This window comes from Corapipo altera, unplaced genomic scaffold, assembly GCF_003945725.1.
Source record: "Corapipo altera isolate COAL_440 unplaced genomic scaffold, ASM394572v1 2c, whole genome shotgun sequence".
NCBI lineage: Eukaryota > Metazoa > Chordata > Aves > Passeriformes > Pipridae > Corapipo > Corapipo altera.
In genome coordinates this window covers 5422696-5444213 of record NW_020884923.1, presented here as the reverse complement: position 1 = coordinate 5444213, position 21518 = coordinate 5422696, and the positions used below count along the sequence as shown (strand labels likewise).

Here is a 21518-nt window from a genome sequence, read left to right as displayed (position 1 = left end):
TGAAAATATTTATGAATTTGGCTTAGTCCGTGTTTCCTCTGATCCCAGTAAATACTGTAAAAATAAATAGTTTACTAAAAAATAATATCTACGAATTGAAACACATGGAACCTACATGAATTGTTCATTTTGTAGCTGTTTTTCCTTTTAACTCCCTTTGAAATGGAGGAATATTTAAATATATCTGCAGTAAGATTATAATTTCCTGAGCTCGGCTCAAGAAACAAGGGAAACTGTCTGCCCCAGTCAGCAGTCGGCTTCCGTGCTGGCGTGTTTTGACTAGCCTAGAACTGGTAGTAGTGATTGAAGTTCTCACATCATAGGCATAATAAAACCAACCAGCAAATCAACCTATCCTGAAATAGTGACATTTGGAAGCGATATCCCTTCAGTGAACATCATCCTGCTGTATGACCATAAGCTTACATACATCACTAAAGTCTTACTTAAACTTGAGTCTTCAACTTCAGCATTGAACCCTGAAAGGTATACTGCATGTCAGGTGAATAATGAAATTTTGTTGCAAATATAATGATGTTTTGAACTTCTCCCTTAACACAGATGACGAGGATGGTATGGACTGCATGGACAATGAGAGGCGGCCGCATTTCCCTCAGTTTTCCTACTCTGCAAGTGGACGAGAATAATTTTTTGTTCTGCTGCTTCACTGTCATCTTAGGTTTATCACTGAAAATGATTCCTGAACATCACCACCAGTACTAGATACTATTATGATAGCAGGGGCACTTTCAGAGACCATTCCAAATTGAACAAGTTTCTTTCCCAAACCTACCTAAAATCAGTTTTGGTTTTGCATGACATATGAGATTTTTCTCTACTACGCTCTCCTGCTGTTGCTGCTGCCCACAGTCTCAGTATAATAGCAACGTCAAGAAGTTACTAACAGTTTCTTTGAAGGTAGATGACTTGACTTCAGCACTGTAAACTTTGTGAACAAGTAGTCATCTATTTTTCCTCACAGCGGAGGCTAAACAAAAACCGTGTTGGTCCAGCTTATCTTCTTCCAGAAGACGAATCAAAATTGTAATTAGTCGAAACAGACTAGGCTATAAAATTTTCTTGCATCTGTTTGTGCTGGTTAGAATGAGGAAACATAGGGGTGGTGATGTACATATGCAAGGTTTCTGTTAGGCATATCATTACTTGAAGCAGGTCTCTGTCATTAACATCTGGCTGGAATTTGTTTGGGAAATGTTTGAACGAAGGACTTAAACTGTTGATATATATAAATATATATATATTATTTTTTAATTACTGTTGGATACTACAGAAGAAGCAGAAGGGCTGGGCTCGCCCAGCCTGCCACTTAGAACTTCCAGGTTCATGTGCAATCATGGAGAATCGAACATTATACATGCAAGAAATGAAGGCATAAAAGCAGCATTTGAAGTTGTTCAAGGGGTCTTATAATTTGCACCAGATAACATCTTTCTCATGCTTTTCTTTTTCATGATATGCATCACCTCTGATGGCTGAAGAATGTAGACAGGCATAATGGTATTGCTTTTCACCAAAATGTGTGCACCAAGGTAAACAGGTGTTTGCCTTACTTGTTTTTATTTTGAGTTTGTGAATTAGCTTTTTTCTCCAGGTGTTTAACTCTGAATATTCTTTTTTGCTTTCCTTTCCTTTTTTTTTTTTCCCTTGGTTATACTGCGTTAGTATTTATTTTTAGAGATAAGGTTTATATGTGTCATGTTTGCAAATGCTGCTACATCTTAGAACAGGCTTATAGCAGTTAATTTTGTAATATATGGAAGGACTGTACAAGCTGAAGGGAATAATGCACTTTTCTCCCATGTGGAAATTTTAACAAGGCTCTGAAATTGTACATACTGCTTAGAATCAGATTTTTGTGAATGAAATACTGTCTTTTAACTGTTTGGCAATGGAGGTGAGGAATTCCAACCTCATGTGCCAAAGGGTTAAAAACAAACAGACAAAAAAGCTACGTCTTGTGCTCCATTTAGGATAAACGTAATGTAAGAGCCTGACAGCACAAGAGAAAATGTCTGTTCTATATGAAGGAATTGCATTTGAACAATGAGACCACAGTGATTACAAGAAAAGCACTTTATTTTATTAATTAAAATAGTAAATTTCTGGGATCAGCCGTTCTCAAGGAAGATTTGCCCTCAACCAAAAGAGTCCTGAAATCCAGCAAGTTACATGTAACAGTGGTACCTGATTGACTGAATTTAAAACATCATGACAAATGCTCCACTGATAGGGAAACGTCTTTCCATTTCCTAAGATCTGTGTCTAACAGAACATGTGCATAAACTTTAGCGTTGATCTTCAGCAATGATAATCTTAATAATAAACCCTTTGGTGCTAGGAGTTGGGACGTTACGCAGCGCAGCATAGAGAGTGCATGCACCCTTGCTAACAACATCGGACAACCCCAACTCCATGGGATTATCATTTGAAGTATCTCTGCGTTCAGCTCTTGTTAGCTCCCACAAAGACTGTGATATTGCTGAGTATTCCTGGTTGCGTTGTGTGAGTGAGTAGATGGGTCTGAGAGGAGAGATGTTCTACGCAGATGCCTTAGCCTCTTGATGTGGAAAGTTGAGTGCCCAAGCATGAAGCCCACTGCTGGCAGTGCATGTGCTGGGATGGTCAAGGGGTTGATGGGCATTTTAGCAAGGCAGCTAAAAACGCAGAGTAATTTAGACAATTTTTCATGTTTTGTGTTTTATCTTTAGTAATGGATGGATAATCAAACAGAAATATGTCATGATGTATATTGTAACTGCATACGATGTCATTATGTCACCTTGTAACACTAAAGATGTGTAGATGTTGTTGTTCCTGTGCAGAGAGAGAGGTGGGCAGCAACTGCGTTGCAGGTCTGTTCTGCACCGGTGCTGTAGAGGTGTCTACACTGACACAGTGAGCGAGTGACTGAAATAATCAAGTACTTAACAGACGGGCATTAATTAGTTCTCTGCAAAGGTCTCGTACTTACAGACTGAAACTATGGTGATTCAAAATCTGTGTTACATGCCTGTGTTTTCTCCCCTGTGTTTTCAGCTTGTAATAGCAATAAGTCTCCTGACACAGGGCACCTCTAGCTAATGACCGACTGGCCGTGCCTCTGGCCAGCCGCTCCTTGCGGGCAGAGGACGCCCTGTGGTTTAGCTCACCATTGCGTAGCTACTTAGTGTGTGGTTTGCAGTAAGTGTCTGTCAGTGAATTATTTGAAAACCTTTTAAGGCATCACTTTGCATTGTGTTTGTCTGCCTTTCGAAACATCAGTGATCAAGTTTGTGCTACAGAGAGTCAGCAGACACTTTGTGCTGCCTGGGCTTGGGGGATTCTCTCTTACCAGTGTTAGAAACAGATGACAGAGGAATGGACAAGCAGTGCTGAGAGAAACTTTTGAAGCTCTTCTTTTGCTGTCTGCAGTTGTGGTTGGATTTGGACAGGAGGTGGTGGCTGGTTGTCTTGGCAAGCCTTTCGAGCACAGTACATTTCAGACTTTGACTCCAGCTTGTACTGACTTCCATGACATACAGTATGCCCTCTTGTACTGCAGCCATCTCAGAGGAAATAGGTCATTTCTGTTTGGATTTTGGCAGTTTTGCACACAGCTTCGCTTTCCACACTAATCCATCTTCCAGTACATTCCTGTTGCTTAAAGAACATTTATTCCAGTATTGTTTTACATTTTTTTCCCATCTTTACTTGTGGCTTCTTAAAGCTGACTGTTCTTGCAGGGGCCATGTGCTTCTCCTAGAGTACAAAAGTAAGGTCTTTCCTTACTAACTGCAGGGTCTATATATTACACCTCAATGTACACACTTTGCTGCTACTGTTTGTACTGTCTACAGTAGAATTTCCTTATCTTGCTCCTGGTAGTGCATTACAGGCAAGCATGAAATGTAAAGTATTTATTTAAATAAAAACCTCTAAATTGGTAATTGAATTACCTCCCTGTAGCTTTAGAGTTTGTGACATTTCTTGACCTTGCTAGTTCTTTCATTAGATCCATGCAAGATCTAGTCATATGGTTAAGGATATTAAGCAGACACGACTATGAACCCAAGAAACCGTATTACTGTTGGTCATACTTAAACTGTTTATTTCCTTAAGTATATGACCCACAAGGATGTGAAATAACTACAAGAAACTGTTTTTGTACACTGTACATCCTTAGTATTTTTACACGTATATGATAGGGATGCACATTATTTTCCTTCGTACAGACAGCTTAAATAAAGCACTATGTCAATCTGCTACTTCTGTGTTTTTTAATGCTAATTTGTTCTGGAGGTTTGTAAATATATATATATATATGTTCAAGCTTGCCACAAAGGACGTATTTTTTATATCTGCACATTACTATTAAATATCTTAGGGGATAAAATTCCGAAGTTGTTCCGTGTCAGAGAAAAAAAAAAAGGAAATGAGAAGGCTATATTGCAGATTACAAAAGATTTCTCAAGTTTTGGGTTAAATATTTACTTCATATTTTAAAGTAATTTTATATAGGTTAGATGTTTCAATCCTGAAATGCACAAAGAATTTACTTACTTTCTTCTTACAAGAAAATGTACATCGTTATTTTTTTATCACTGTATATATATAATGATCTGTGCATGTTTAGTTACAAGTTTTATTTGCTGTGAAGTCCTAGTGATAACTGTAACTCGCTGTGACATATTTCAAATACTGGGTGAACGGTTTCAGCTTGTAAATTATTAAGTTACAGTATTGTCAAAAAAAAAAAAGTTTTTATGACTAAGCAAGATGTATTTGTGCTTTGGACCGAGGCTGTTGCCATACAGGTGGTTCATGTTAACTCTATGAGGTGTATGTCCTTATAAAAGTAAATTTGGGTTACACTTTTGAAGCAATGATTCCACAGGGCTATGTTCCTATCAGAACACCCATGATTTAAATGATTTTTCAGCTAATGAAATTCTTGGCCTCATATTCCACAGCTAGGTGATGTGTTTGGATAAGGAGAAGGGAAAAAAGTGAAGGTGGGATTTACAGGGCACCACAGAGTGGGACCCTTTGAAGCCCATGAGCTGGTCCAGGGCCATTTGAACCAGCCGATCTGGAGGGCTGAGTGTCCCTAAAGCAGGGGGTCATCTGGGTTTTAGCTGTTCTTTTACATGAATGCTTCTCAGGAATAGAGGTGCTTCATCCAGGTCTCAGGTTTTTTCCTTTTTCCCCTCCTTTTTTTCTCCCCTACCTTGTAATAGGAAAGAACATCAGAGAGACAGCCAGCCATAGTTCAGTTAGGATGTCAGTGACCAGGACGCAGGTGTGGCAGGGGCAGGACTGTATGGTCAGGTTGCATCCTGTGTTGTGGAATCACACTCAGTCTGCTGACTTGGGGTTTCCTGGATTTGATTGTCTGATCTGACACTTGTAAACTTTGTAAAACTAAGCATTTTGTGCTGAAGTAGAAGCAGGGGAGGGAGGGGGGTGGGGCATGAGACAGATAGGCCTAGTGCTGTCTCTGTTAATAACTAATTGAAGTAGAATAGCTGCTGCAGGAAAAATGATTCCTTCTACACTCCTGGCAACATAATGGGTTGCACCTACATCTGGGATGAGTATGAAAAACCTAATTCCAGCTATATATATTGGCAGCCCAGGACCCTTTGTTGAATCTGACCCGTACATGCATGTGAGTAGCTGGCAGTGGTGCCCTGCACGTGGCCACCAGGAGCCACCTGGTAGGTGAGGCAGGTCCAGAAAGGTTGAGGGTCCTGCTGTGCCTTGGCCCAGGGCATGGCAGCTCCAGGGTCTCAGTGAAGCCTAAGTGTTGGGACTAGGTGCCCGAGTTCTTTTGCGCGCGTAGGCACTGTCTCCTATTTAAACACAGATTTATGCTGCAGAATAATAAAAAATAAATTTTAAAAAGTTTGCATTTTCCTACATTTATAAATGTATATTCCTAACTGTGTAACCATCTATAAAGTAGTGACACTTATAAACTGTCAGCCTGATTTACTATGGCAAACCCCAAGTTTGACTAGAGAGGACTCTCCTTCTTGAGGCTTTCTTGTCCCGAAAGACCTGAGGCCATTCTTGGCATGCTTGGTGTCATATCTGTGAAGCAGTTCAGGGAGGGGATCAGATGTGTTTGGCAGTTAAATACGGCAGGAAATTGAAATAGGGAGGAAAAAATCACTTTGATGTTAGGGCTGTACCACTAATAATTCTTAAAATACAAGAGAAGGAAAGATTGTGTTCCACAGCCAATGGTAACTTATTGCATGTGCTGTTATTCTTATTTTTGTTACATTTTATGTGTTCATGCCGGCTGAAGTAGCTTTATCACTGGGGAACTGTTCTTTGCCCTTTTTTTCCCCCTTTTCCAGTGCAATTCTGCAACTACACTGAAGGTAATAGATGTAGAAACTTTTTTCTTGTGTGCATAGCTTATTCTACGCTAGATAGCAAAAGATTCAGATAAATTCTTTCTGAAACTGTGTGGTATTTGGAGAGTAACCTTGGATAACGCAAGTGCGCAGTTAACCACACAAAAATCCTCCAAGTGTTTTAAGTTCAATAATTTGAGGCCAAGTTCAGCTGTTGCCCATCTCTGAGACTGCTGAATATGTGGGGGTGGAAAAGTCCAGCTTCACCACTTTCAGTGCTGAGAGCCAGGCACTTGCTTAATGGCTCATCTGTACAAACCAAGGGCTCCTTTCTCTTAAAGGCTTTATCCAGCAACATTTTAAAGGGAAACCTGCCCCATGGCAATTCTTCCACATTATGTGGAATATTTGTCAATCATGCTTTTCTGATGAATAAGCAGTTGTTGTGACTCTCACTTTTTATATAAAAGTGACAAATACCCTGTAAAATAAAGTTCCCAGGTAGATTCTGGTACTGAGTTTGTAAACAGGAAGGCAGCGTGCTTGCGCAGAACTTGCAAACAGCCCCCTTCTCCCTCCTCCCCCTGCACATGCTTTCCCTTGAATTCAGAAGGACAAAATGAGAACCTAAGTATCCTATTAGGTTTATTGATATTTCAGTCTGTGAATAATATAGACATGTATGTTCAATTACGAAAATAGATAAAAACATTTTATAAAAATTGTACAAATTATTAAAGTCTATACCACATAATAGCTTTTAAAACTGGCTTGCAAGCCTGGTCTTTTCAGAAAAGTCTCAGCTGTTGTCCTAGAAAGTCTGATAGGCTGGTAAGGCTTCAAAATATTTGTGATTCTGTACTTAAAACCAAATAGAAACCAGCTGAAATTAGCTAGCAAGTGTGCCTGTTTTCTGCAGAGGTGTCTTTGGGTGAGCCTCAGACAAGTTTCAGCCAGGTGCTGAGCAGACCTGAAAGATAAAAGGAAGAGATGGGTAGTCTGTGTGGCAGTGCCTGTGTTTCTCATTTGTGTCACTTCAGGCTGCAGGCGAATTCTTAGAAGAGAAATACAGAACTGGTTAAGATTGCAGTAAGGCAGAGTAAACAAGTGCTGTTTCAAAGCCTGTGCTTCCTGTGGACCTGCTGTCCTCACCTCTTTCTAAGCTCAGAAGTCTTACAGGTAGCAAGAACAAGAGATATCTGATTTCTGAAAAGCAAGATCTCCATGATCTTTCAGTGTGGCTCCTGTTTAGCAGTAAATAACTGAGCTCTTGTTCTGGGGCACGTCTAAGATCCTGCCCCTTTCTCCTTCCAGGAAAGAAGGCGGTGAGTTTGTGCCAGAGAGTGTTTTCTGTGCAGTGTACTCTGTGTGTCCGGTGTGGGCAGCTGTAGCAAAACAGGAAGCTGTTGCCTGGGTGCTGGTAGGAAACCTCTGGTGGGAAGGCTGATTTGCAGTTTTGAAGCTCTTGCATAGCTATTGTTTGTGCTTCCTTGGTAGCACTTGACTGAATTGAGTGAGACATCAAACTATTGGAGCTGGGGGAGCTACCTCGAATTAAGCCACTGGAGTTCTAAAAATTGAATTTAAGAGATGTACATGACCTCAGAAATAAAAATAAACTTTCTACTTTGGCTGGTTTTGCATTAGAAGACTAAAGGGTTTGTTTCCCCCCCCCCCCCTTGATTGGTTAGGCTGAGTTAAAAAAAGAATTTATGAAGCTGTAGTTCATTAAAGAATTAAAAGAATTAAAACCAGTAATATGGTACTCCCCCCCCCCCCCCCAAATACATGCACCAACACCAGCTGGTACAGTTGTGTCTGCAGCTAGTGCAAGGAAAAATGAACTATGGCAATGGAAAGCCTTGGGGCTTAAATTCCCTCTCAGTACCTGGTTAGTGACAACAAGTGGAAACCTTCTCTGTGGTGCAGTGATCCCAGCAAAAGAGTACAGGCAGAAGCTTAAAAAGACAATAAAAGGCCTCAAACACTCAACTCCTGCAGAAATCTCCTGGCAAATGCTTTTGTGGGTGTCTTTCCACACCACAGTTACCCAGTGTTAATGCTTTGTGAGATGCAGAACCTCAGCTTGATGGAGGAAGTGGGCAAGTCTCCTCCTGCCTACAGCCTGGTCTGAACTGCCAACCAAGTGCAAACACTGGCAGAGTCTCAGAGCACCCCACTATACAAGGACCTAGGTGCTAAAGCAGTTATTTAAGGTGTGCCATCTCTAACTAAATGGGCACAACTGTCACTCTCATGTCCAGGTAATTGGTAAGCAAATTGGTTACTGGATAGTCAGGGGGCAGAGCCTTTCCAGTCTTAGTTTCTCCTCCTCCTAAGAGTACTTTGGTATTCACTGAGCAGACCTCTCCAGGTTCCTCTGGACATCACTTTCTCACCTCAGTGGCATCTGTTGTAACTGGGTGGTTGGGTATTCTTAGGTGTACAAGTTGGAAGGGTCTGTAGGAGTGGAACCACAGACATCATTTAATTTATTGCTGTTAGCTACACTTTGAGGGGGGAGGAGCCACTAGCTTCCTGTTTGGTTAGAAAGCACTGAGGTGGCTTCAGTTCTCAATCCTCCTTTTGCTGCAAAACTCAGGGTGGAGCTCTCAGGAGGGCCAGGCTTAGCTCCTGGGCTGTGGCCCAGCAGCCAGACACCAGACCTCCCACAGCTGCAGATTCCCAAACGCTGAAGAGCTGAATACCTAAAGTGTCATGTCAGGCCACTCAGACATCAAGCAGAGGTCTATCTTTGTTCCCTCCTATCGTAGTTTAACTTGCATCACCTCTGACTAAAACTCCATCCAAGCAGAGGGGAAGATTTTCATCTCCTTAAAAAACACACAACAACCACCACCACCAACCCCTGCCTGTGGAATGTCACTGCCTGTTACGAACACCCAGGAGAGGCGCTATCTTTGTGCATTAAGACTACACTAAAAACAAAAGCTCTTTCCCCAGTAACCTAAGCAGTCTTCAGGTCTCCTGAAGAACAGTTGAGGGCCATGTAAGGATCAGCCTGAATCACTTTTGACATCGGCGATGGATGAGCTACCTGTTTGCCGGACACAAGGCTCCCCTTCTGTAACATACAATGAAAAAACCAAGCAAACGGGGCACTTGGGACCTCATTGAAAATTCCTGCTGACATAAAAAAGCAAAGAAAACCACTGCCCCAGAACACCTGTAATTCTGACAGTACCTCCTGCTGAGCGACTGGGGTGAGGATGGGAACATAGGCACGGGTGAGTGTATTTTAACTTCCTTTTAGAAGAAAAGTGGTCTGTTCACAGACACGCTCGCTGTGAAAGAGACATCTGTAACGAGGGAGGAGAGAGTTTAGTGGCTCGGTCACACGGAGAGCACAGGGATAGTGCAGGTTCCTGCCAGGGAGAGGCTGGCTTGCAGGAGATCTTTGGGGGGAAGGCAGAGCAGCAGCACTGGACGACAGCGCTAGCTGGAGGTAATTCTCAAGGTCCAAATCCTACCTGTCTGTGCTCTCACTGGTTCAGCTGGCCAGCAACACCTTCTAGCAGCCAGTCTGTGAGGGGATTGTCCACCGGGACAAACACTGGTTTCTGTCAAACTGATAGACACCAAGGCACATCCTGCAAGTGAGAGGCATCCCAGCTTTCACAAACATACCTGGTGGGTGGTGCTGAGGTTTCCAGCAATCTCAGTTTACATATTTGTTTGCTATACTATGCACATTTATTTAGTATTCTGTATTTAGTACCTATGTACAAGGGAAGCTAAGTATCTGTTATCCTCCTGCCTTGGGGGGGTGAGTTCCAATGCACAAGAGACTTTCAAAGGCAGAAATTCTGGAGTCTTCTGAAAACATTCAAAATGAGAAGTGTAAATCCCAAATTAAACTTTTGACTACCTTTACATGGTCCTGAATATGTTATGCTGTCTCCCATACAGTATTAGTGCCACCTAGTAGATATTAGTGTAGTGGCCTGATACAAAGCCCATGCTGTAAGGTCAGGCCACATTATAATACTAGTCCTTTTTGACTGTGAAAATGAAAATCACAATGTGAGCATCTTCATCATGTCATAGGTAGGTGGTTATTCTGAAATAACACTGAGCTTCTTTCAGTAATAGGAGATTTAATATCATTGTTTTAAAAGTTTGTCATTCACTGTTGAGAATGAGAAATATGTTTTCAAAAGCTGGTTACTCCTTCAACAAGGATTCTAAAAGCCTTTTAGCTCATGTGGCCTGTGAGGGAATGCAGTATTGTAGCAGGATCAGGTACTTCTTTTATCATGACTTTTTTCAATCACTTGAAACCCCAGGATTTCCCTCACAATATCAAATGAATTTTCCATGAAGAACAGACTCTCAACACACCAGAATGTAGCTGGATTTAGAGACGTTCTTTTCTTTCTTTCTACTTGTCTGTCTTTCCTCCCATACAGCAAACACTAACACTAGAAATAAAAATTACAGTGGAAGTAACCCAACTTTTGAAAACAAATCCTATCAAGGCTCAGGGCTTGTCAGTGTTCATTGATTTTTTTTTTCTTTCCTCTAGGTTAGCTAGATTCAAATAAATGATCCAATTTTAAATTCTGGGGCTTTTAAATTAAGTAACTCTTACAAAGCAGCAGGAACTATGTTGCAGTACTGTGACTCCTACAGCACTGCTGCAAATACAATTATTTAGATAATGTTTCTTTCTATGTGACACTAACTGTTATGATTTATTACAAAACAAATTGTAGCCTTTCTGAAGAAAGAGGTGATTCAAGCTTTCTCAGAAGGAAAATACTGGAAGCAACAAAACTAACCAATTCCAAATCAAAAGACAAATACCCAGTGACTATCCAGATCAAAAAGTACCTATAGTAAAATCTGAGATCTTCTAGAAGTTCCCACCTTTCTAAGAGTTGTATGTCTCTCTTGCCCTTCAATCTTTAATTGCTCAAATCTTTAAGATTTTTTTTTAATTCTGTTAGGTAAGCCTGGCTTTGCTGTGGAGGGCTTGTCCTTAAATTTTTAAGTGCTAACAAAACAAAACAAACCACCAAAGCACAAAAAGCTTCAAGTATTTCAAACCCAAAAATGTTTCAAACACTTCCTTTTTCCTTTTGTCTTGAAGTGTTCGCCAGATTCAACTCACATCTGCAAATAGTTTTAGTCCTCCTTTCCTCTCCCTCTCACCCCATATATAGAATATAGAAAAAAAATACCTACTTCTGCTCATTTCTTTTCATCCATCCAGGTTTTTACTTGATTCCATCTGTGTCCTGTTTGAGATCTGCATCCCATTTTTTTCCCTGAAATATACAACTTAAATTACTAATGGCTTATGTTCCAAGATACAACAGCACAGTTAGGTTAATGTATTTTATGTCATCTTTAGAAGATTAGGTAATGATTGGGTTTTTTTACCTTCCCCCCCACCAAAAAAAAGAATTAAAAAAAATTAATTGATTATAAAGGAAAGCTGTTGGATAATATAGTAAAATGTGGAATATGAGGTCACTTTCACCTTTGATCAACACTGAATCTGCAATTGTTTGATTTTAATATTTATTTCTATACTAACTACATGCATCTTTCTGTAGTTAAGAGCTTCCATTTATGGTGAACTATCCTTTAGTTTTCTTAAAACAATTGTTTGATATTCCAGGCAGCTCTCTTGGGCTGAATTCCAGTTCCCAGAGAACCACCATTGCTTTAAATAGCTGCAAATAGATTTTTAGGGCTCATTTTTAATAATTTTTTTATAATTCTTCTGAGTGTTCTCAACTTAAAAAGTATCCTCTGGAGCACAATTAACTTGTAATAAACATAAAGAAGGCAGCTTTTGCTAGTCAAGTCTTGATAGGAGCATAATATCTGAATGATATTTTCCTCTTTTGTGTGATTTTTGTACTTCTGCCCAACTTCATAAAAGCACACTCACTTCCAGAAAAAATAGATTATCAATAACAAAATCCCTGTGGACCATGTAAAGGCTGTTCATATTACTAAGAGTGCTTTCCATAAAACAGAAATTGTAATTTCTTTTCTGAACCACCTTCTTAACCTGTCTTATAGACAGAACACTATGGTTGCCCTAAAATTTGCCAGTAGTAACTACATGCTGATAACCTTACACTACCATGAGCCACCGAGTTTGTCTACTACAACAGGAAGTCCTGTAAAACCAAACACACGAACATGATTAGAGGCTTAACAAAGTACAGATTGTATTTCCTAGGTTAAACATTTATTGAATTCTATAGGTAAAAAGCCTACAAAAAATAGTGTGACTTAAATATTTTAAAGTTCTAAGATGATTCATGTTCTGTTTACTGCTAGGTGTGCCACTAGACTAAATTTCCTACATTGAATTTCCTTTGTTACCTCAGTAACAGTAACCTCCAGTTATCCTGGGCAAACTCCCTATCACTAGTTTGCAAGTTAGGAAGCATTGTGATATTGTTGAATTAGTGCATTTACTCAGCCACAAAGCAAGAGTTCCATTATCTACTAGTTTACTGAAAACCTCATCCTGTGCTTGTTAGTTCTCCTTTTTCTGAAAAAAAGTAAAAGAAAGCCAAAGAAAAAACCCAACCCTGCAGCCCTCTCCCTTATTCCCAAAGCACTGACTGACTGAAGAATAGTGACCAAAACAAAGAAAGCAAGAACAGCCTCTAAGTAGCCACAGCTTCCTAGGGAGCACTGGAAGCAAGAATCAGTCTTGCCAGAGAAGCAGTGCAGTGATTAGTGCTAAGGCAAGACTGATTGTACATTCACCATCTTACATTTAAGTGAATGAATCATAAAATATCCCAAGTTGGAAGGGACTCACTAGGATCATCAAAGTCCAATTCCAGTCCCAAAAATCTCACCAGGAATAGTCAGGAGCAGCAGGAAAAATAAATGACTTTTAAAAATAAGGAGAAAAAAAATTACAAAGTGATAGGGGGACTTAAGTTTGACAAATGGCAGCAAAAAACCTCAAAGAAATTATCAACATCAAGTTACTGTTTAAACATTAATGCTGGTAAAGATCAGATTTCCCTTTTCTCTGAAAAAGGAACAAAAAATCTTCAGATAAGAAGGCTAGGAACTGTCACTGAGAATAACTTCTGCGTTTTTATTGTCACTTCAAAACATTTTCTTCATTTAGTTTAGGTTTAAGTGAGACTCAGGTTCAGCTACCAGTCTCTTTCCAACTGCATGAGTTTTCACTTTATTTTTCTTTTATAAGGTAATGCTGTATTTAAAAGAATGACAGCAACAAAATCCAGCAGCTGAAATGAGACTGCTGGCAGATCTCTCTGCTAAAGCTGCAGAATATTCCCCTCGGACTTGCTTTTCTTCTGGCACAGTACCTGTGTTCGCAGAAACTGCACCTCTTCTGTAAGCAGCTGCTTCTCTTTGAAGAGCTGATTCTGTTTGTTGAGCAACTCCACTAACTGCTGGGCAGTGGCCTGACAGTGCTTGTCAAGCTGCTGTAACCTGGAAAAAAATAGATAAAAGGGTTGCAGAGCATCTGAAGTTGGAGTTCACAGTAGAAGCTTTGATGTTTGCACTGGCGGGTGCAGCTCCCAGAGGCCAGAGTCCAGGCTGGTGGTTGGGCTGAGACTGAAGTATTACTCCTAGGATGGGCATTCAATGTATTTTCACACTTTAAACAAGCACTTTTAAAGGTTTGCTCTTTTAATTTAGAAGCCTTATGAGGACATGACAGCAAATTTGCTTTGCTCTGACATCAATAAAGACTGCAGGATTGCATCTTGACACCCGTAGCTAAGCAAGCTGCACACTCTGTAGTTCCTTCAATAACTGTCTTCCTGAAACACACACAGTAGCCCAGATCATAAATCCAAATACCCAAACTCCCTGACAAACTGGACCTGAAGTGACAAAAACTTACGTTTTCTGTCTACTACTCTTTGCTCGTTAATGTCCAAAACTCATTACAGAATACGTTTATTTCAAGTAAGCATAGTGTTAATTAAGTACGTCAGCATAGATCCTTTATTAGTGTAACAGGGATTCCTGGGGAAAAATGTAAAGAGCCTATTACTCCAAAGGTCCTCCTCATCAGGGGCTGCAAAACAGAGGGAACAAGCTGGCAGTATCAGAAAAAACATGCAGAGGCCTTCTGTTTACACTGGAAAAATAAGTGCCTAAGATGGGACAAAGCTGCTGTAATACAGGGGAAGCACACATTTACTTCTTTAATCACAAAAACGGGTATTACTTATTATGTCTCCAGTGACTGCATATTACTCCTGGCACCCAGACAGAATTAATTTCCGCTTATGTAAATTTTATGTCAAAACAACATTTTTTACTAGATAATCACAGGTAGCCCGTGCAAATTTCACACGTATTACTGGACATAAGCCGTAGTGCACTCTATTGTGAAGCTCTGTGTCCTTTCAAATCATGGAAGGGGTGATTGGGATAAACTACTGTAAACAAAACATCTTTAATTAGGGCAATACTACTCAGTTACACTTTTCTGTTTGTAACTTCACCACCTACTGTGTTACATTTAAACTGTCCCCTTGAGCAGAGGGAGAAGGATGACACAGGCACTGAGCTGGGTTTGACTAGCAGGCCACAACTTTATCATCTGTATCTCCAGTGCTTGAGTACAGGTTTAATAACATTCCAATTTACAATTCTGGGCCATGATGGATGAAAAGGGAGCAGTTCTAGTCAGTGCAGATCTGGATCTGTGAACTCCCAAATTCTGTCTGCCAGTCTGCTCTCCCAAAATTGCTGCCAAGCTGGCCCTTGGTCCACACACTGGGACTCCCAGCCTGCTCTGGTGCATTTAGCTCCTGAGGACAGGCTCTGGGCCCTCTCACAGTATCTGCTATTATGTGTGACATGTGCAGCACAGCCACACATTCCCATATGCATTGTATCTGGCCTGCCTGCTGATCTTGTAAATGATTCAAGATGAGAAATGAACAGCTCCACCCACATTCACTGTACTTCCCATATGTTACAAATGCACATCGATGCCTGCCATCATTTTTACAACTGGGTGACAGAACCTTCTGCACATTTTGCTAATACAAGTGAGGGAGGTTGCACGGTCGCCACACTCACTTTGGCAACACCACCTACCAGGCAACCATGTACTGTGTCCTGAGCATGAGTAACCACTGTGTCCTTGCCCCCCATCCTAAAAGAGATCATTTTTCCATCAAAGTGCAAGATCTGTCCAGTTGGGATGGCATGCAACTGCTCTCCCTTGACCTGGCAGTGTTGATGGACAGGGACTGACTGCACGCTCTGTCATGTTACTTCAAGAAACAAGGTGAAGACATGTAGCTCTTGAACCATGTTATGTTTGGACTCCTACAGGACAACCTAGCACTAAGGAGTAAACTCCCATTTAGTAGAAATAATAATTCAAATAATAATTCAAATAATTTCCCACTAGCCACTTTAAACCAAAGTTCTTACTTTTATATGGAAGCAAGAAAGAGACAGTTTCATGAGACAAGTGGTTCCACAGAAGAAGAACACAAGTGAGGCATCACAAGCTGCAATGAATGCTTCAAGGTAAATGTTTTAATCTGATTCTCAGTATTCTCAGAGCTTATGTTAGTATGGCTACAAGCTACCTTGCTTCTTTGTGCAGCTACAATCTGAAGAAGACATCTCTCACTTCACACAGCAGTAAAATTTGGATCTGAGACAAGACTATACCCTAGCCTATCAAGAAATGAAATGAAAAGGGACAGATAGGGTTTTGTTATATTTTGACAGCTATGGCTAGACAATCACTGCAAGACCCTGCAGAAACTAGGTGAAATATCAAACACAAAGCAGAGCTTTGGCACCAAAGTGAATTCTACCAGCAGAATAAATTTCCATTGCAACCAACAACACAAAGCTGTACTAGCACCCCCAATGTTACACTTCAGCTATTCCCTTATCTTATCTACAGATAAAAACAAAAGCTTCCTTCTTTTCTTTAAGGACACATTGCTAAACCAGGGGCACTCACAAAACTCTGGCTGCAAGCTTCCCGCCCTGGGGGACTAAGGTCCATTAATCTGCAGGCAATATGCAATGAAGGAAAAAGCTGATACAACCTGTCAGCCTTCCTCTAGGTTTTAATGTTGATTTGAAAGAAATTAATATGCAAGGATCTGTGGGCAGTGCCCATTCACCCTGCAATGGGGATCAGTCAGTCCTTGACATAGTAGAGGCATTAAAAGGTTATTTACTCTTTCAGCATAGTCAGGTTACTGATGTAAAACGTTTTCACTTTACTCCATGGAGCTGGATTTGCTGAAATGGCGTGATTGGATTGCAGCAACCTGCAGCAGCTAAATCACTAAATCCAATAATCATGCTGCATTTACTGGCACACATCTTAATTAGGTTTTAATACAAGTAATCTGATAACTACTCCTGGCCAGCCTGAGTGGAGCTGTCAGAGCTGAAAGGGCTGTTGTTGAGCAGCTCGGCCGGCACACTGCTGTGGCTGCCTCCCTGCTGACCCTGCCGAAGCCCCTCATCTGCCAGTTGCCACGGTAACACAGGCCAGCCCATCACCTGAACAGTGGGTGCCGGGGCTGTTGGGCACCTCACGGCAAGGTCTGGGGCACTGGCCACCCACGGGGGCTACATCTCTGTGGGTGAGGGGGTGCCAGGGTGTGGCTCCTGCTGCCCCCCAAAATTACGAAAACTCAACACCATGAGAATATGTTACTGTGCAGAAAACTGCCTTTAAAAAGCATTTCCCTTGTCAGGGCAAGAGTGTCAAGCTATGACTTTCTAAGGTTGCTCCTGCATTGTTTGTTTGCCCGTAGGTAGATACAGTGGTCAGAGGTGGCTTCTGGTTCTGAGTGGGAAAACCAAGGGCCATGTTGCAGACGTCTGCCATGCTGCAGGGATGCAACTGAAGGGGGGTGTGCCCCAACGTGAAGGTAGTGCCACATTTTGTAATCGGGCATTTGCGAATCTCAAATATTTTTAACATACTGTGAGTTTGAAAAGCAAATGCAGACTTAAGAACAAGTTTGTTACAAAAGGAGGGAGCAAGCCAATTAGAAAAGAAAGCTAACCCCAGCAAACTTTCCATCAGCAAACCTCTACCTGCTTTTATAATTTTTTTTCAGAACATTGTACAAATCTAATATCACATGATAGGAAGTGTTTAAGTTTTGGTACTTAACAGATAGTTGTACTACAACCCATTAAAGGATATTAAATTTGTATACTCAAGTAGTCAAGAGTTAGAAAATGCCGGAAACAAAGGCTTTCTATGCAACTCCTTCCCACCCTGGTTCCCAGCTCCACTGCTGCTCCACTGCCCAGCCTTGCTCATCTCCTCCTGAGGCAGTTATCCACCACAATCCTGCTAAACAGTTTCAGTCTAAACCACAATTTTTGGCAAGCCTAATGAAATCACAAAGAACTTCAGCACTGCCTTATAATAAGGAGCATCACACACCCTTAAACACAAACTCTGATGATCACAGTTACTGACACAGATAGAGCAGGCACTGCCTAATGTCATATCCTCCTACATACAGAGCAATGATCAGGCTTTGCTTTGTCTATGATGATCTTGGAAATCCAGACTTGCTGCCAGGCAAAGAGTTAAGGTGTATGGCTGATGCTCATGGTGAGCTTGTTTCTGCAGCCACAACTGCCCCAGCTGCTGTCACTCCTCACGCCTCTTGCAGGGTTGGCAGCATGGGTCCCCTCTGCTTTCCATGGTCTTAAGCTCTGCCAGGGGAGGTTTGGGTTAGATATTAGGAAGAAATTCTTTACAGAGAGGGTAATCAGGCATTGGAATGGGTTGCCCAGGGAAGTGGTGGATTCTCCATCCCTGGAGGTTTTTAAGATGAGACTGGATGTGGCACTTAGTGCCATGGTCTAGTAACCACGGTGGTGTTGGATCAAGGGTTGGACTCGATAATCTCAGAAGTCCCTTCCAACCCATCTGATTCTATGATTCTATGATTCCACCTCAATTCTGCTACTTTTTTGTCTTCCCTTTTCATAGCAGAAGTAATGTTATCATTTTCTTCAAGGCAGAAAAATTTATGCTCACTGCCTCTTTGTATCTTGAATCAGCTCTGTGAACAATTAGGTCATTGAAACCAATAGTAAAATTAGTTCTCATATGAACAACCTGCATCTTCAGTGTGCCTTACAGCATCAGCAAATCCACACAGTAAATTTTGAGGCAGGAAAATTAAGAGTCTATAATTTTAGAAATGCCGACAAATAGCAAATTGAACCCCAAAGTTTCAGTAGTGTCCTAAATTACTGTTTACTTTAGATCTTGACCCATATATCAAGGCCTTGAGACAACCTTAAGAGATAAGCATCTCAGAGAAGTCCCCACATACTCCCAGAATTTTAACAGGAACATCTACACAATCTATCCTTTAACTCAGCTCTGTTCTCTCATCTACTTTCAAAAGCAAAACACTATGATCCACCTTTCTCATGTTAATGAACTAATAAAAAGCATAAGAGAAAAAACACAGAGACCAAAAAGCCACCCCGTAAGTGAGCAGGAACTAAGGGTAGTGAATAAGCCTCCTTGTTTCTATCACACTGGAAGACCTGACTTCTAACAGGACACAAGGAGACAGATCAGGGCATATTAAAAGTTTCTGTGGAATTTCCCACCCTCTGGAATTTCTATCAGAATTCTGTTGCCACATAAATGGACAAGACACTAATTTGTTCAGGCAGAGAAGATCTATATCACTTCTAGCTTAGTAAGGTAAGCACTTGCCCATGCTACAGGCAGAACAAACTCATCCAACTTATGTTAACAGATGGTAGGTAACTGGAAGTTAATATCCCTTGCACAGTTTGGAATCAGACACCTAAGAAGAAAATGTCCACATTTCACCATGAACCCCTCAACCTAGGTAGCTTTGTATCACTCAACCTTTTTTTTTTTTTTTTTAGTATCTATTGGGTAATGTCTAAATTTCCTTTTACTAAAGGCACTCTCAATTTTTCCACATTAAGTGTCTGTAGTATATCATCTTCAATAAGATAACAATCTTTGCATGCCACAACAATGATTATAAATAGGGTTTAATTAAAAGTTTACATAGAACAGTAGCTTCCCCTTTGTTTCAGGTGTCATCACTGACTAATAGAATGTATCTTCTCTTTCTCAGCTGGCCCAACAGGTTAAACAAATAGATCACATAGGAAACCTGAGCCTGGATCTATTTCTGGGCTTCTGATAGCTCATGTCTAACATGCTGAAGAGAGAATGTTAGCAGCCTGCTCTTTAGTAGGGGGGTGTAGCAGCAGCTGGGCTTAGCTGCTGTGATGGCCACTTTTAGCCCTCCTGGGTTTTGACAGGAAGGAAACAGTGAAAGAGAATGGATGGCAGGCTGGAAGAGATATGAGTGAAAGCTTCACCAATGTCTATTTGTGTCTGAATCCCTTGGCTGAAGATGAGGCTTTTCCTCCTTTAAAGGAATACAAAATAGTAAGATCTGTGATAGGAATATGAACTCTGGATCAGGTTTGCTCTGGAGAAAAAGTAATTCTGGTTACTATTTCCTGCCTTTAGTTGATAAGTATTAAGTAAAACAATTCTCCAAATCATTCAGACTATTAATTTAGAATGCTGTAAAATACCTTAGAAAAAAAAAAAGCGGGGGAGGGGTTGAAGCAGACAACGTTATAGAAATATACTGAATCTTACAGTCAGAGTCTAATTTTTTTTAATTTTTTTTTTTAAAAGATGTTCACCTCTTGGATTTTATGTGCCAGACAGAACAGATTTTGCACAATTTCTCAATCAGGAAACAGAGTCTTGATAATGGTAATAGACACATATCATATTAAGGTTTCAAAAATGGCCTCCTCATGTTTATAGGATATATTATACATATTTGTATTACTGAAATAATTTTTCTTGTGTTTGTCTTACTAGTTACAACAATTTTTGTGGCTGGCTTACTTTTTATAAATGTATGCTTCATTTTCCCCACTGCTTACTCTGATTCCTCTTATTTCTTTTATTAACAGACAAACTTGAACCTTTACAAACTGCTCGTTGGTGTCCACATAAAGCAATCACTGCATTTGAGTCAGAGACACTGAGAATTTTTAATGCAATCCACCCAATCTGAACTCTTTCCTTCACAAACACTTTGCCTTTAAAAAGAAATTCCCAGCATGAACCTCATCAGAAGCGACATGTAACAGACAGTACATGTGGTGTTTGGGCAGGCAACAGAGAATTGAAAAAGAAGTCTTCACTTTTTCTATCCCATGGCATGTGCAGAATGTACATGTGGCCCAAGCTGACATCAGGCATTTGAAGCAAAAAACCTGCTAAAAGCATCAGCTTCTGTTAATTTACTTTGTCAGATATTGTCTTAATTAAAAAAAACTACTGCTAGAAAGGGTAGTGCAGCTGAGCTACAACTGCTTCAGTTGTTCTGACAGTCCCAATTGCAGGCTAACAGAACAGCTTTGAGTTCAGTCCTGCTGTCCTCACTGAGCCCAGATCCTGGCTGCAACCACCAAGGACTGCAGGCACTGAGGTACAGAGCATACAGCTTCTGTTTATGTATCTAGCCATTAGTACCTGTGTTTGAAAGGTAAAATGTTTCTCACTAGTGACCTTGCAAACAAGAGGTCAGTAGTGCTGGGTACAGTTCTTCTCATTTGGTTATCTACAAGGGATTCTTCCCAGTTTAAGATCTATCTAACATATCCTTCAAAACTGTTCTTCAGCATAAAACCCAAGGCTGCTGTATTGTATAAATTGACCATTATGAAAATAAGCTCTAAAAATATCAGTGTTAAATATCTATGTAGGCGTCACGCTTTGCTTAAACCCCCTTACCCTTATTTTCCACACTAGAGGTACAAATTTGCCCCTTTCCAGTTAATTTCAAACATGATTTTGCCTGTAAGCTCTGGCAGGTGACACACATTTGCTTATTTTTCAGGGTTCACACATGGTTATTGTGGTTTGCATAAATTACAGTCAAACTAATGATAGTTGTAAGATTTGTACGGAGTATAGTTTTATGTTTGTGACATAGAAAAGGAGGAATATGACTTTATATTGATGACAGACATAATTTTTCTGTGCAGTATATTCAGATAGATGTCTTACATACAAGGTCCATTGCTCTCTCCACACAGAGTAGATTGCTTCCATTT

The 21518-nt window shown here is 40.6% G+C and overlaps 2 protein-coding genes across 10 annotated transcripts in view; one reads left to right on the top strand and one right to left on the bottom strand.

Annotated features, from left to right (window-relative positions):
* The window catches only part of AKT3 (AKT serine/threonine kinase 3), a 151937-nt gene extending 147109 nt beyond the window's left edge, over positions 1-4828 (top strand). For both annotated transcript variants that reach the window (XM_027657331.1, XM_027657330.1), the window contains exon 14: positions 562-4828. In XM_027657331.1, the coding sequence (XP_027513132.1) occupies positions 562-647 (86 nt within the window). In that variant the 3' untranslated portion in view covers positions 648-4828. The remainder of the gene's footprint in view (positions 1-561) is intronic.
* A 2165-nt stretch (positions 4829-6993) lies between these two features.
* SDCCAG8 (serologically defined colon cancer antigen 8) overlaps positions 6994-21518 on the bottom strand; it is a 106695-nt gene continuing 92170 nt past the window's right edge. For 3 of the 8 annotated variants that reach the window (XM_027657324.1, XM_027657327.1, XM_027657320.1), the window contains 3 exons: positions 13703-13832; positions 11574-11654; positions 6994-7335 (listed from right to left, as the gene is read on the bottom strand). In XM_027657324.1, coding sequence (XP_027513125.1) covers positions 11580-11654; positions 13703-13832 — 205 coding nt within the window. In that variant the 3' untranslated portion in view covers positions 6994-7335; positions 11574-11579. Of the gene's footprint in view, positions 7336-9570; positions 9686-11573; positions 12524-13702; positions 13833-21518 lie in introns of those variants that run through there. The other 5 variants (XM_027657321.1, XM_027657323.1, XM_027657326.1 and 2 more) reach the window with 5 other exon arrangements.